The sequence below is a fragment of the Staurois parvus genome, unplaced genomic scaffold (assembly GCF_062004578.1).
Source record: "Staurois parvus isolate SC_StPar_1 unplaced genomic scaffold, SC_StPar_1.0 ptg000147l, whole genome shotgun sequence".
Lineage (NCBI taxonomy): Eukaryota > Metazoa > Chordata > Amphibia > Anura > Ranidae > Staurois > Staurois parvus.
The window spans coordinates 22,516,217-22,531,743 of NW_028317943.1; the positions used below are offsets into that span (position 1 = coordinate 22,516,217).

Sequence of the window (15,527 nt, forward strand, 5' to 3'; positions counted from 1 at the left end):
CAGCTAAGCTGACAATGGCCTTTCCTGCAGAAGTGATCTGAGAGGCTCTATAGCCACATGATGTGGTTTGATCAGATGCTTTTGAGAGCAGGAGACATCTGGCGTCTAATAGACGCCACATCTCCCAGTAGAGTACCTATCACTGACCATGCTATCACAAAGGATGCTGTTTATCTCTTAATAAAGTTGATCCCCAAAAAAACATTGATACCTCAAATGTGTGGTGTGATCACCATTTACATATGTGTGCGGGACCTACATTTTTTTTTTTATACTTTTGTCATTTTAATTAACCACTTTAAGACCAGGCCTGACACTGCTCAAATATATGTAAAAAGCAGCATTCCCCCAACCTCAAAATACCCCCAAACATTATATATATAATTTAAGCAATTTAATTTTTTCTGTTACGTGGTAGTTGCGCAGTGATTTTTCAACCGCAATTTTTTTGGAAAAAATACACTTTAATGAATTTTAGTGCACACAAACTAAAAATATAAAAGATGATGTCACAGTGAGTAAAAAGATACCAAATATGGCGACAAACTACGGTATCTAAAAATCTCCTTATAGGCAACACTTTAAAAGCCTTCACAGGTTACCAGTTTAGTGTTAAACAGGTCTGGCACTAGAAATATTGCTCTCGCTCTGACATTCATGGCAACACCTCACATGAGTGGTGCGATCACCGTTTACATGAACCTTCATTATTTTTTTATTATTATCATTTCGTTTAAATACCTTTATTTTTATCAACTTTGTTATCCCAGGGGATGAACAACATCCCTTGTGATAGCACAAACAGTGACAGGTACTCTTTACTGAGAGATTTGGGGCCTATTAGATCCCAGATCTCTCCTCTGCACTTAAAAGCATCTGATCAAACTAAGATCGGTTTGATCAGATGCTTTACGACCCAGTAATGGATAGTAAACAAAAAACCGAAACCAGATCCTCATCACCTCCAGTTTCATACACCATAGAATTGATGGAGGGATGGAAGTTCCTCCATTTCTATGGTGTGCCAACCTGACCAACCATTTCAGTTTCAGGCTCCCCGGTGGAATGGGAGAGCCCGAGGAGACGGCGGGAGGGGACCACCTTCGAACACCTGTATAAGTGATCGAGCAGCTGTAGAGTCGCTCATATCACTTTAGCATTACAGATCATTGCTGGCTGCCATAATCCTGGTAGAACCATGAAAATCAGAGGACGTACAGGTATGTCCATTTGCGGGCTCCTATCATTCTCTGCAAGGATATGGATAGGACAAACTCCCTTGCATTCACTCCTTTGCATTCTTTTTTGCACTTTGTATATCTTATTTGATAAAGCACTTACTTCAAACAGACTAGCTGTAAGCTCTTCAAGCTCCTGGCCAAGTTGGTCCCGCACTTTAGAAAGTCTTTCACATTCTTCATCTTTTAGTTTCAGCTCCTTCAAAATGATAAAATAACCAGAGAAGTTACAAGTTATGCTGGAGTGAATGATTTCATTCAATATTCAGAGACCCAAATACACCACTTTTTGTCATAGGGTAGCTCACACAAGGACCCTCATAAATTTAAAGTTGGCCAAAAGAAATATTTTAGCCAACACTTATAAGATTGCCATTACATATAGTTAGTTTTACAAAAGGAAACTTTGGCAAACATAATAGTTATCATTTGCTTAACACTGTGCACTTTATTACTCTCTGGGCTTTAGCAAGCTCCTCCTTTAGGCGTTCATATCCTTTTTCTCTGACTTCTAGAACAGATGGACTCCGCAGGTGGGATAGGCTGTCTGTACTCCAGTTAAGCACATCATCTGACCCGTCCACTACATCCGTCAGTGTTGCTCCCTGCAAAAACTCTCTCTCTGCACGGTTGCTGTCCTTCCTCCGACTGTGTTTGGGTGAACATGCCTGACATCCAGAGGTAGAACATGACGAAGTATCCGATAAGTTGGTGCTGTAAATAGGATCACACAATAGATGCATATTAACTCACTGGTTTGCTTATTTAAAACACTACTATCTAATTTATTTACTTAAAGCGGAGTTCCCCCTAAAAAAAAAAAAAGTCAGCAGCTACAAAAACTGTAGCTGCTGACCTTTAAAATACAGCCACTTACCTGTTCCTCGGTCCAGCGGTGTCCTCAACACCGCTGGTTTCACCGGCCGTCATCTCTCCCTGGCACCGGCATCTTCAGTGTGGGCACCCGGCTGTGACAGCTTGCGGTTTCACAGCCAGGTGCCCACTGGCTATGCGCGAGAAGCGTTGCGCTTTGTGAATGGCCCTGTAGTCTTCCGGGACCCTGTCCCACAAGACTACGGGGAGAGAGGGGGGAAGACAACTTGGGAAATGGGAGCGGGTACCTGTCAAATTTGGGTACCCGCTCCCCAAAGGTGCCAATCCTTAATGGGGAGCAAGGTACAAAGACTTAAAGTGGAACTTCCACTTTTGGATGGAGCTCCACTTTAAAGTCCTACGTAATGTTAAAAAATACACGGCCAGTTCAGTTATAAGATATTCTGGTATGTTTTTGCTAGAATATAGATGCATATAACAAGAAAAATGTAAAAATGAAGAGAAAATAACCAATTTTTCTGTGCTCACTTAGGCCCCATTCATACTCAAGTGTCTTGTAGCGCAAAGCTCGAATCTCCAAAATGCTCAGAGAAAAAAAAAAAAAAAAAATCAGTATTACTCTATGGAGATGGTTCACATCTCCACTCCATATCGCCTGCAGCAGAACACCTTGAAGCTCAAAAAAGTTTTGTAGCTACTTTTGTAGCTCTATTCAAGCAAATTGTTTTCATTTCCATAGAAATGCAAGAAAGCACGCAAATTGTACATTTTCATGTGCTTTCATGCGACCAAGAGCGTTTTTTCCTGGCATGGCAAAACATAGCAACAATTGATGTCACAAATGAAATTTTTCTATTTCAGCCAATATAAAAACGCTAGAACTCAAAAAGCCCAAAAACTCCAGAACAAATTGCTCGTAAACGTTTGCAAATGCGCAACAAAACGCGCCAAAAAATGCACAAAAAAGCTACACTCAGATGTGAATGGAGCCTTCGTAAAATTAAAAGAAGGTATCATAACATACATGTAGTCTAGCGGAGTGACTTTCTGCACACCAGGTTTAAATATGGGTAAATTTCTAACTCATATCAAAAGCTGGCTTCACATCTATACATTGCACTAACCCGCAGTAAAGTGTATGAAATTGCTGAAATCCACAGCACAAACGGAAAAATGTAAAGGAGCTTTTAATGATTTGGTTAACTAGAGGTTACCTTCTCCCTGTAGCATCCCGACAATTTAAGTGCCTTGGTGAAGAATACACAGGCTGTGTGGGTAGGTCAGAAGCGTTCAATGTGTTTGGCTGTGAAGGGTTTGAAGGGACATTTAAATGTCTATAGATAACATTAGGTGAGGTAGTTGGTTCCTGAGGCTTTACATTAACACCACCGACGTCTGGAGTTGTGGGTGATGCGAGATTCACTTCATGAAATCCTTCCAAAGGGTCACTAGCCATAGTATACACATCATCCACACACCTGAAATAAAAAAAACAGCTAAAAATTGAGGTTCATATTCAGGGTTTAAAAATAAATAATTTAAAAAAAAAAGGAAACACGCAACAAGAGATATACAGTGCATTCAGAAAGTATTCACTTCACTTTTTTCAATTTTGCAGCCTGATACTACAGTTAATTTCTATTCTCATCTACTCTACACTCAATACTCCATGACAACGTGAAAATAGAATTTTAGAAATGTCTGGGAATTTATTCAAAATAAATAAAAAAAATTTAAATAGCATATTGGACAAATTATTCAGACTCTTTGCAACACTTCATTTTTTTTTTTTTTATCTCAGATGCCTGCTGGTTCTCTTGATCATTGAGGAGATGTTTCCACTTCTTGTCTGGAGTCTACCTGTAGTAAATTAAATTGAATCGATTGGACATGATTTGGAAAGGCACACACCTCTCTATAAAAGGCCTCACAGCCGAAAATGCATACTGTATCAGAGCAATAGCCATGAGGTTAAAAAGGAACTGCCTGCAGAGTTCAGAGACAGGATTATTGCAAGGCACAGATCTGGGGAAGGCAACAAAAAAATTATAAAAACATTATTTTGCACTAAAGGCTCCCAAGAGCAGAGTGGCCTCCATATTTCTCAAAGAAGTTTGGCACAACCAGGACTCTTACAAGAGCTGGTCGCCTGGCTAAACCAAACAAAGGGCTTTACTAAGAGAAGAACCTGATGGTCACTCAATGGAGCTCAAGATATCTTGTGTGGAGATGGGAAAAAGTTCCAGGAGGACAACCATCACTGCAGCCCTCCACTGACCTGGGCTTAATGGCAGAGTGGCTAAACAGAAGCCTGTCCTCAGTGCAAAATACATGAAAGCTGGCTTGGAGTTTGCAAAAGCTTTCTTGCAAGTTAGCCACTGGTAACTGTGCTGGGACAATGTGCTTGGCACAGCTCTGTTTATCTTTAGGTACGGATAAATGCCCACCATCCGAGAGGCCACATATATGCGTATGGACAGCAGGAAGGAGTGTATAGTGTAATGGAGGGTTCTAATCCGTCAGTTTTTTTTATTGCCATCTGTGTCCCATTGGGGAGATTTTCCTTCACTTCCTATCCAATAACCACTAGCAGATTTTTCATCTTTTACTTTTCTGGGGACAACCCAACATTTGCATAGTTCATAGGCACACAGAGTGTGGCTTGCCCCCAACCCCTGCTCTGTCCTCATTGGCTGTAATTGACAGCAGTGGGAGCCAATGAAGGTAGAGAGCCACTGCTTTTGTGCACAGGGTAGGACTGAGATTGGGCTCAGATAAGTATAATGAATAGGGAGGGGGCTACACTCCGAAGGTTTTATTTTTACCTTAATGCCTAAGTGTTTCTTTACTTGTCAGGTTGCTTTAACTGACATTCGATCAGAAGATGCTTATCCCTTTGAGCAGTAGATGGAAGAAACATAGTAGATACAGCATTAACACTTACTTTGTGTCTCTGACTGAACAGTGTCTATTAACACTGCGTAAGGCCCCTTTCAGACGGGGCAGACCCGTCAACGGATCCGTGTGCTCAGCGGGGGATCTCTCCGCTGATCCCCACTGAGCAAACGGATGACAGGTTTGTGTCCGTTCTGCTGCTGCCGAACGGACGAAGACACAGACCGCTGTTTTCTATGGGGTGGTCGGATGGAAACAGACCACCTGTCATCCAATCTGATGGACGAATGGGGAACGGATCCCCATTCATCTGTTTTTAGCAGACAAAATGTCAGCGGACACATGTCCGCTGACACCCAACACTCCATAGAGAGCTATAGATGGTCTGATTGGTTCCACCCGAAAAACTGACAGGCGGACCCCGTCAGTGTGAATGGGGCCTTGGACAGTCTGTTTTTTGATAGTAGCAGCTATTATAGGGGAAAGCAGCAAAAAGGCAGTAGGAGAAAAGGTACATTCCTATGTAACGCGATGAAGTTATTTAGAATGTGTGTAGTACGTTCAGTGTCCATAACTAATTTAAGGACTCATTCACACATTGTGACTGTGGGCTTTCCAGATAAACTACAGTCACCACACAGGTACATAGACAATTGCTTTCTATGTGCCCTGTTCACACTACAACACTATATTTTTCTGCATTGCAGATCACTCCATACACGTTGCATTTTTTGCAGCATACTGGATGGCACTGCATGTCATTGTACTGCAGCACAATGCACTGTCCTGCTGTACAAAGAAATGAAACAAGTGTAAAAACAAAACAAAAAAAAAAGAAAAAGTGAACAGTGCAATGTGCCGCCCCCTGCCATACCTCACAAAGGCACTAGCCTGCGCGGTAAAACACTATATTTTACTGTACAGGCTAGCGTGAAAGGAGCCTTACTGTACAAAGGCCAAGACAGAAATAGCATGGGATTAAATGACAGCTGCAGACTTGTTCCAGCCATGATCATTTGAAAATCAGATAAAAATATTTGGAATATGTTTTCCAAAAGTGCAAGGCCAGGGAGTTATTTCAAATATTTAATACCTACTGCATTCTAGCATGTTAAAGCAGACCTATACTAAGATTAGACAGTTAAATAATGTGCAGTGTTTCAAGTATCCCAACACCTTACTGTTCTATTACGTCTATGCACCACAGGACATGACCATGGTCAAGAAACAGGCCACATCATGTGAGCTAGAGCGCCTCAGAATCACTTTGTTTCAAACTTTACTGTTTCAGGATATCTAAAAACATGTTTCTACGAGGCACACTGCATAATGTTATTTAATGTCCACTTTCATTTTGTGTGTAGAACCAGTTTAATAATTCTGCACTCACAGAGGTAGATTTACTAAAAGGAGTTAAGAATCTTCACTGAATAAAATGTACTAATATTTACTTAACCACTTTAGTTCCAGCACCGTTTTAAAATGGGTTAGGGGCTGAACCAGGAAGCAACATGTATTAGAACACTTCCTGGTCCGAAGCTGCCTTTCCCCGGGAGCAGTACCTGGGGAAGCAACTAATGGAGCATGATCTATGCGCCATTGGCTGCAGTGGAGTACAGGGTACTATGGACCTGAAGTCTCCATAAAACAACCCTATCACAACCTATATCCCATCACATAGGGGACTACTGGTCCCTTATGTCAGCCATTCTCAACCAGGGTGCCTTGAGGTTTCTTCAGAGGTGCCTTGGCAAAATGTCTAAAAATTGCCCAAAACTTGTATACAAGCCAGTGAGTGGAAGAAGCCTGTCTTTTAGTTACACAAAGCCACAGATTTTCATTGTGCACCATTAAGACTTTCTAGTCGCCGGCATCCTGACAACCAATAACACCATCAGTTGATAAGGAGGATGTCAGCTGCCTGCACAGCATCCTAGTTTGGCCCTCCCCCTCCCCTCTCCATCAGTGCTGGAATACTACACAGGGAAACATTGGAATACTAATCAGTACCAGTGTGCAAAAGTGTATTTGCTTTGATAGAATAAATCCCCTCTAATTTTGGGTGTCCTACATGTGTGGATGTTGCTGCATTATATAAAGCTATTAGAATAGTTTTTCACATTTTAGAAAGGGGTGCCCTTCTTTAATTATGGAGAGTCTAGGGGTGCCTCAAGACTGTCCATAATTTTAATGGGTGCCTTGACTAAAAAAAAAAAAAAGGTTGAGAAACACTGATCTATGTGATAGCAATAAAGGTTTGTTTGTTAGGATAATACAAAAAAAAATAAAAAATCAGGGGATATACATTACCATTTACTACCAAATGAAAGCCCAATTTGTCCATTAAAAAACAAATGTATAATTCACCTGGATGTACAAAGTAGTTGTGATATGTACGGTTTTACTAACACATGTCAAAAGTTGTAAAATTTCACTTAGGCTTTAAGATTTATTTTACCCTTAGGCGTGAAGGGGTTAACTTGGCATAAGCATCTGTACAGCAGAGATCAAACTGAAAGAGGAAGAAGCAGCACAGGGAGCCAGGCTGCAGTGCTGCAATTAAACATTCTAATAGAAGAACCAATATAAGAGTGACAGAGAAATTAGCTCATCTGTTTTCTTCTTCTCATTTCACTGTCCACTCAAAGGTCGAAGAAATGACAAAACCTGTAACTGTTGCCTAACTGTTGCCTGGTGTGAATGGGCCCTTAGTCCTAGTTCACATTGATGCAGTGCGAAATTCGCAGCATTTTCTGTGCAAATTCCGTACCGCATCAGAATTGCACCCCGTTCACGTGAACCGCTGCGGGTGTTGTATGTTAAGAACACACCGAAAGCAGTCCGCAAAACGCGGTGTGATGTGTAGAATCGGAGTGTATAGGTGTGAATACCCATGTGATCCAATTCTAGTGTGGACCAAAAGAAGGGTCCTGTATGTTTTCGGTGCGGTGCAATTAGAGCCATACAAAATGTATAGCTCCAATCGTATCGCACACACATTGCATGTGATTTGCACAGGAATGCGGTGCGGTTCCTGTGCGAATCACATGCCATATACTGCACCGCATATATTTGGACCCGGGCTCAAACTGTGGATTACACATTTAACTGGAAAACATAACAACTAGATGCTAGCATGCCTTAAAAAAAAAAAAATATTGTTTTATAGAAATGTTGGGATTGCTAGCTTACTAAAACTAAGCCCTACGAAATGCTATTCTCATGTTGCAGTGAATGGCAATTGATATGCATATTCCCCAAAGAAAAGCAAAAATCTGTCTTGGACACGGGTAGAATTACACAGCACTGAAAAACGATGAGAGGCTTCTCATACATGATTAATATGTTTAAGGGGGAGCGTAAAACATCAATACAAAAAGAAAGACAGCAAGTACAATGCACAACAGTTGCCAGATAGAAGGATAAACTATCAACAATGACTGCAGTCATCCTACAGCTGAGTCCACAGGACAACTAGCCTATAACATGGGAAGGATATAATCTTTACAAGATTCTTCAGGGTCAGTAATAGGAAAAAAGCTACGTGAGGCACTATATGTGTGGCTCACAATCTCTCCAACGGGTTGCACAGTAAGAAAATGAAACACATACATAAAAGACTATTCTAATGATACTCCACAGAAGAAGTGCTGTAACTTGACAATGTTATATTTATTTTAAAAAAAATGTATCAACTGTATCTGACACATGGTTTTACATTACAATGTTTAAACTACCTGTGAGTCCCATTCATTGCTTTATAAATGTACCCCTGGAATATACTGTAGCAATGACTTACTGCAACATGGATGCAAGAGTGCCAGTTTGCTACCTCTCCCCCAATTCCATTACGAAATCTGGTGTACAGGGAAGTCAAAGAAAAATATACATCAAACCCAGTAGTAAACAAGAGTAGGCATGAAAAGACCTGGGCATATGCTGTTGTACTGCAAAGAGTGACTCCAGGAGCATAAAGCATATGGACATCCTACGTTCTTCTATACTGCTGCCTTTAACTAGTGCATTACATTAAAAGAATCCATGGAGCACACCCAGGGGCAGACTGACAACTCATGGGGCCCCTGGGCAATAGGGGATCATGGGGCCCCGTGTCCTTGCCCAAACTCAAAAAAGCCTTTAAAAAATGTACCAGGGGCATCTTATGGGGCCCCCTACTGACCCCGGGCCCTCGGGCAGTGCCCGAGTTTCCAAATGGTCAGTCCGCCCCTGAGCACACCACAACTCCAATCTACAGGTTAAGTCGAAGTCAGCATGCTATGTACCCCTAAATCTAAGTGATACCTAGAAAAACAGGATATGATCTCTATGGAATTAAAAATATGAGCAAGGGCCTTCTTGGTTTTTGTCACTGGGGTCTTGTATTAGTTGTATATTTTCTGTATGGCAGACTCACATTACACAATTTTGCTAGTGCGCACAAATATAAATCAGGGGGCTTTAGATTGCCCTTGGAATACAATGGTATATGAACAAGAGAGAACAATCATCTGTATACTGTGTTGTATAGAATTCAGCAAAGAACACTTTCAGTTCCAGTGACTTTAGCAGAAGACTTACAAACATCGGTGCAGCCTCACCAGCACCAATCAGTGAAGAAAAATTACTTATTTGCAAAATTTTATAACAGAAACTAAGAAAAATGTGTTTTGTTTTTTTTTAAATGTTCAGTCTTTTTTTTTGTTAAGCAAAAAAAAAAAATCCAGTAGTGATTAATTACCACCAAAAGAAAGCTATATCTGTCTCAAAAAAATTATAAAAGTGTCATATTGGTACAGTTTTGCATGACTGCGCAATTGTCATTCAAATTCTGACAGTGCTGAAGGTTGAAAATTGGCCTGGGCAAGAATGGGGTGAAAGTGGCCAGTACTAAAGTGGTTAAATGAATATGTGGCTTTCATCTAAGGGCAATTTCCATTATTTTTCTGTTCAGAGATTCATTTCAGTATTACTTTACATCAGGGCTGGACAAATCACAGGTGCCAAGTCACCATGGCGACTAGAAATTGCATCCTGGCACATGGGTTCACACACTGCCTCCCATAGACTTCAATGGCAAGTCACACCCCATAGACTTCAATGGGAAAACACCTCCCATAGATTTTAATGGGAAAACTCCTGACAATAGCAATCCTATGTGAACACTTATCACTGCATGCCACTCGACTATCATTTGTGAGTCTGGAACGCACCGTTATAAACTCTTGCACAGGACCCTTTTCATAATGCTACTCAAAGCACAATGTGTGTGGATCACATCTGTGTGGACCATCTCAATACAAAAACAAAATATCTAGCCTAGCATGCAAATCTGAGTTTCAAAACAAATCCAGAATCGCATGTGTGTGAACCAGGACTACTCCAGGAATTCTGAAGGACCCTCTGCACACTGGTATATACCCTTTCAAGCAGACTATGCAATAAATAGGGGAATATACCAGAGTGCAGAGGGTCCTTCAGAATTTCTAGTGTTAATATGTGGTTACAACCCTTTAGCACCTGATGGATAAATGCATGCACTAGCTGTTGGGATTTGAGCACAGGGATCTCGTTTGTTGTATTGTTGGGCCAGGACTATTCCATTCACACCCGCGCCTTTGGAATCACAGCAGAATCGCTGTGGTTGCGAAATGCAGGTTCAGGTGTCATTATTTTCAATGGTGACTAAAATGCAGTGTGGTTTGTCACTTGGCAAATCGCACTGCGAAGTCCTGGGTGCTGACAACCCACACTACACTAAAAAAATGGCTCCTAGATTCAAAGCAAATTTGTCAAGTTTTGCTTTACATGAAGCAGAGAGAAATGGCAAATTTTTACTTCACACATTGGTAAATCCTTGTATTTTAATCGGTAACACAACCTACCAGTTTGTACTTCAACTTTCAATCTAGACATAGCTATAGTATATGCCATTCTTGTCAGTAATTTGGGGATATTGGAACAAGCCTGCTTCTGATGCTGGAACACACACAGATAGAAGGAAAATGGCAGTACTAAGACCACCACATAGATCCACCACAACCACCAATCAGACTCAAACCTGCCCTGGAATTTACATGTAAATAATGATGCAGGAATCAGAGGAAGGTACATTGGAATAGGAATCCAGGAAGCATGCTCCTAATGGGATCCTAATCAGCTCTTTTAGATGACCTGTGAAAATATGATTTCAGTAGATTACATAAAACGGATATTAAATGAACCAACAAGGACAGAAATGCAGAGGCTACTATTGCTAGTGTCTCCTGACCTTTAACAAGTACCGTAAGAACAGTTTTGACTATGCACTGACTTTACTGACTGTATAATTGTCCTTGGTCAGCAACCCTGACATTTCTGAAGCCAGAGGCAGTCAGAATAGTGCCTTTGTCACAAGGAGGTTAACAATGAATCAGAAGTATACTGTTGAGCCTGAATTTCATCAGTACACACAGGTAAAATATTACCAAGCTTTAGGACTTGTTCACACAGTAACCTGGACACATTAGTAACATGTCATACGAATGTGCTTTGTCTATGCATTTTGCCTGCTTCAAAAAATGTAACATGCCATGTGGACAAACCCTGAAGAATTCCCCAAAACTTTAGTTTGTATCCCCACATTGAAAGCATTCGGAATAAAGGTTCACTGAAAATCGGTACAATCTACTTGAAAAGACTAGCGCTAGTAAGCTTTTAACAAAAGGTAAGTTGCTGAATTATGAATGTTGCATAAATACTTGCATCTTGCAGCCTTCATTGCAGTTAAGGAATCTTTGTAGAGAACCTAGCTGGAATAGGGTAAGGTGAAAACAAACAAGAACTTCCTTTGGGTTTTGCAGGATTTTACAACCAGTCATGTTGTACAGAAAAAAAGCTTTTTAGCAAACCTAACATTTTAGCAATTGGGTGCCTAATGCGAATACCTAAAAGATAGATCCACCATGAGAAACATATTGCATCAGTATTTTAAAGCAGAACTTCAGCCAAAAGTGGAAGTTCACTCTTCTTCCTCCTCCCCCCTCCTTTGTCATATTTTGATTTTTTTTTTTTTTTGGGGGGAGGGGGGTACCTAGGCGATCCAAGCGGAAGTTCTCCTCAAAGCCACTAGCCCCACTTCCCCCCGGCTGCAACCTTCTGGAACACATCAGAGGTCCTAGAAGGCTACAGGACCATTCACAAAGTGCAGGGGGTAAGCTGCTGACCAGGGGCAGACCAACCATTCGAGCACTTAGGCACTGCCCGAGGGCCCGGAATCAGAAGGGGCCCCACAAAATGCCCCGGTACCTTTTTATAGGCTTTTTTGGGTGTGTTTTGAGTGTGGGCAAGGGCACAGGGGCCCCATGATCCCCAATTGCCTGGGTGCCCCAGGAGTTGTCAATCCGCCCCTGCTGCTGACTTTTAATTTTGGCACATGTGACTGAAGATCCTGTTTAGGATGTAACATGCTCCTTATCACCTGCCGCCCACCGCCATATCACCCCCCCTACCCCCTTCCTGTGACAGTGGTTCCACTCTCGCAGTCTGCTGTCACATTTAAAGTAGTCACGGCCGTGCGGGGTTCCACCCACATAGCCGTGTCATTCATTCATAGTGATCTGTGAATGAATAAACTACAGTTAAAAATGCACCAGACTGCATCTGGTGTAAATGAGCCCTAAGTCAAACAGCACAACCAGATTCCTCTTTTTGTTGAATATTGGAGAAGACATTTTTTGAATATTATATGTAAATGCTTTATGTTCAACAAACTTGCAAACCTGATGTTCTGGACGTTTCATCCACAGTATCATTGAGTAAAGGGAGCCTATTATACTGTTACTAAGTCTACAGATGAGCTGGCCTTACTGTAGACATAACAAATCTTGCAACAACTAAAGCTGGTTCTTAATGAATCATCCGAAATTTGCTAGGCAAGTGGCCCTGTTAGCGCATACCTGCCAGACATGCTTACATTGAAAGATTGAAGGAGTCAGGTAGAAAATGCTCAGCCGAACTGAGGTGGCATCCAATTAGATGCAGTTGTTCAGTGGAGGTGGCTGTCAAAATACACTTGCTGCAGTGGAAGATTCACCCATCCCTACTGTAAAAAAATCTGTGTGTAAAGCCAGCTTTAGTGATTAGGCAGACTATCAAACTTGGGATTGTAAGGAAATATGTCTTATTAACTGGCATCCATTTTGTATAATGCCTCCATTTCTAGATGTGTGAACAGTTAGTTTCGGTTTTGTAACTTCTCTCATTTTCTTAGACTAGTTTTATTTCTGTAAATGGAACTACCTTATATGGTATCCCTCAACTATTTGCAGTTTCTGTTCTTCACGTAACTATATTGATAAGAATGGAATGTTTCATTGGTCATCCAAGATTAAGCAACGCCTGCTGAGTTCTGTATAACCGTTCTTGTCATGCATTAAACTTTCAGAGATTAAGCTTGCACACTTCAGTGTCCGGAGCTTTATTTCTCCCAGGCCTGAGGGTGAAAATAACGAGGGCAGGGGCTACAGACATAGGTTGAATGCTTGCAGGGATCATGATCCCATTTATCACTGCAATGGAAAGCTGAGAGATAGTGCATAGTCAACTGGTTTCATTAAAGTGATACTAAAGATAAAAGCATTTTTCTTTACCTTAAGGCATTCTTTGCATTAAAGGGTTACTAAACCCAGGATCCTGCATTTACTATATCTGGTCTCCCACAGTACACAGAACATGGAAATTAAATTATTTTAATAAAAAAAACTGCTAAATACCTTTTCTCATCAGCAGTTAGAGCAGTCTTGTGACTTCTGTCAGTGTTCAGAAGAGCACTGGTTAAAGCTTGTGGGAGGAGTTTTCATTCTACTATAGGAAGATGCAGAACTGACCTCTGTCTGGACAGTGCTGATTGGCCCTGTGCTGATCACATGCACCCTCCCAAGAAAAAAAAACCTCTCTAGTAATACACACCAAGTGAGTGACTCCACATGATATGTCTTATTAGGAGATAAGAGGGGGGACGTGCACTGTTTAGGAGATCATCGTTCTTTTTGAGAGCCAGTGCATGCGCTCTGATGGAACAGCATGCCCGTGCCACTCCTTAAGAGCACTGTGCTGTGGCCCACACACATGCACAGCCAGTCAGACGTCCAGAGCTTGCAAATCTGGGTGAAGATGGAAACCTCTGCAGCGGTGACAGCGCGCCGTTGGAGGGCTTCATGTTAAGGTAAGTCCTTCATAATGTGCTAGTAAGCAATGCATATTAGCACATTACAAAATTACCTATCAGGGGTTTTTGTTTTTTACTTTTTTAAGCTGCAGTATACTACCAGTTTAATTGCAGTCTTTAGTCCTCATGCACACTGGACGTTCTTACAGCTGCTGTTTTTGGCTTTTGACATTTTTTTTCTACAGCCAGTAAACCCCCCAGCAAGTTATCCTATGTGTTCATGCACACATAGACTGTAAACCACGTTTTTTGGCTGGGGCATTTCTTGGCTGGAAAAAAAACCCAGGACAAGTGGGTTTCTAGAGGTTTTTTGTAGCTGTAAAAACACTCCAGCGCTGAAAAATGCTGCAAACTGGCGTTTGGGGTGTTTTTTGAACCACAAAAAAAAAAAATTTCTGGTAAAAAAAAAAATGCAAAAACGCAAAAAAAAGCAACAAAACACTAATGCAAAAACCCTACAAAACGCTGAAAAACTCATGTTAAAAACCTGACTTTACACAGCTAACATTACCAGCGTTATTAAAACGCCCAGTGTGCATGGAACCTCAGCCACGACTTTTCCAAAACTCTCCAAGTAATCATTTATGCTAGTCCACAGGATTATAAATTTAAACAATGTTGGAGACTGAATCCAGATTACTAGAAGGGGATGCAATGCTCAAGTTCTATGAAAAGATCAGGTTGTCATAAAATGTCACATGAACTGTAACCAGGTCATAGGATATCAAGGAATACTGTCATGTAATCTTTTATCTGTTAATATAAAAATTATCAGACAAAAATCAGACACATTCTTGGGGGACACAGAGGTGAATGACAGTATTCTGAGTGCTCTTTTTTTTTTTAATCTTCTGAAGGTGGATATTTCAACCAGCGGGGTTTTGACAGTTTACAAGCAGTCTCAGAATTCCACCCACAAAACAAAATATCTATAGGAGACACGTTCTACATACAATCCTGTAAAAGGTATACCCCATGAATACTGATACATATTGGAACATGCAAATATTATATCTTTAGTCAAACAGTGCCAGTACAGATAACATGATATACATGAACACATGAAACATAAAATCGACATTGGTATATTTTTTTCATAATCGAAATGAATGAAAATGCGTATGTCACATTGAAAAATTAAGTGCTCTCCTACATTCACCACCACTTCAGATTTATTAAATTATAATTAGGTATTCCAGATTAGGTTCAAATGATTAGAACTCTTTTAAGAAGTATACATGTAGAACCTGTTTTTTTTTTTTTTAAATCTCATCTACGGTCTGGTGCTCTCTTTTTGCTACTGACATGTGGTGGCATCATGCCAAGATCAAAAGAATGCTCTAAGACCCTCAGAA

At 40.9% G+C, this 15,527-nt stretch overlaps 1 protein-coding gene across 1 annotated transcript in view; it reads right to left on the minus strand.

Annotated features, from left to right (window-relative positions):
• Positions 1–15,527, minus strand: part of RAB3IP (RAB3A interacting protein) — a 65,461-nt gene that overhangs the window by 34,214 nt on the left and 15,720 nt on the right. The window contains exons 2-4 of the mRNA XM_089674115.1: positions 3,287–3,550; positions 1,694–1,952; positions 1,342–1,437 (exon numbers count right to left, since the gene is read on the minus strand). Coding sequence (XP_089530241.1) covers positions 1,342–1,437; positions 1,694–1,952; positions 3,287–3,528 — 597 coding nt within the window. The 5' untranslated portion in view covers positions 3,529–3,550. The remainder of the gene's footprint in view (positions 1–1,341; positions 1,438–1,693; positions 1,953–3,286; positions 3,551–15,527) is intronic.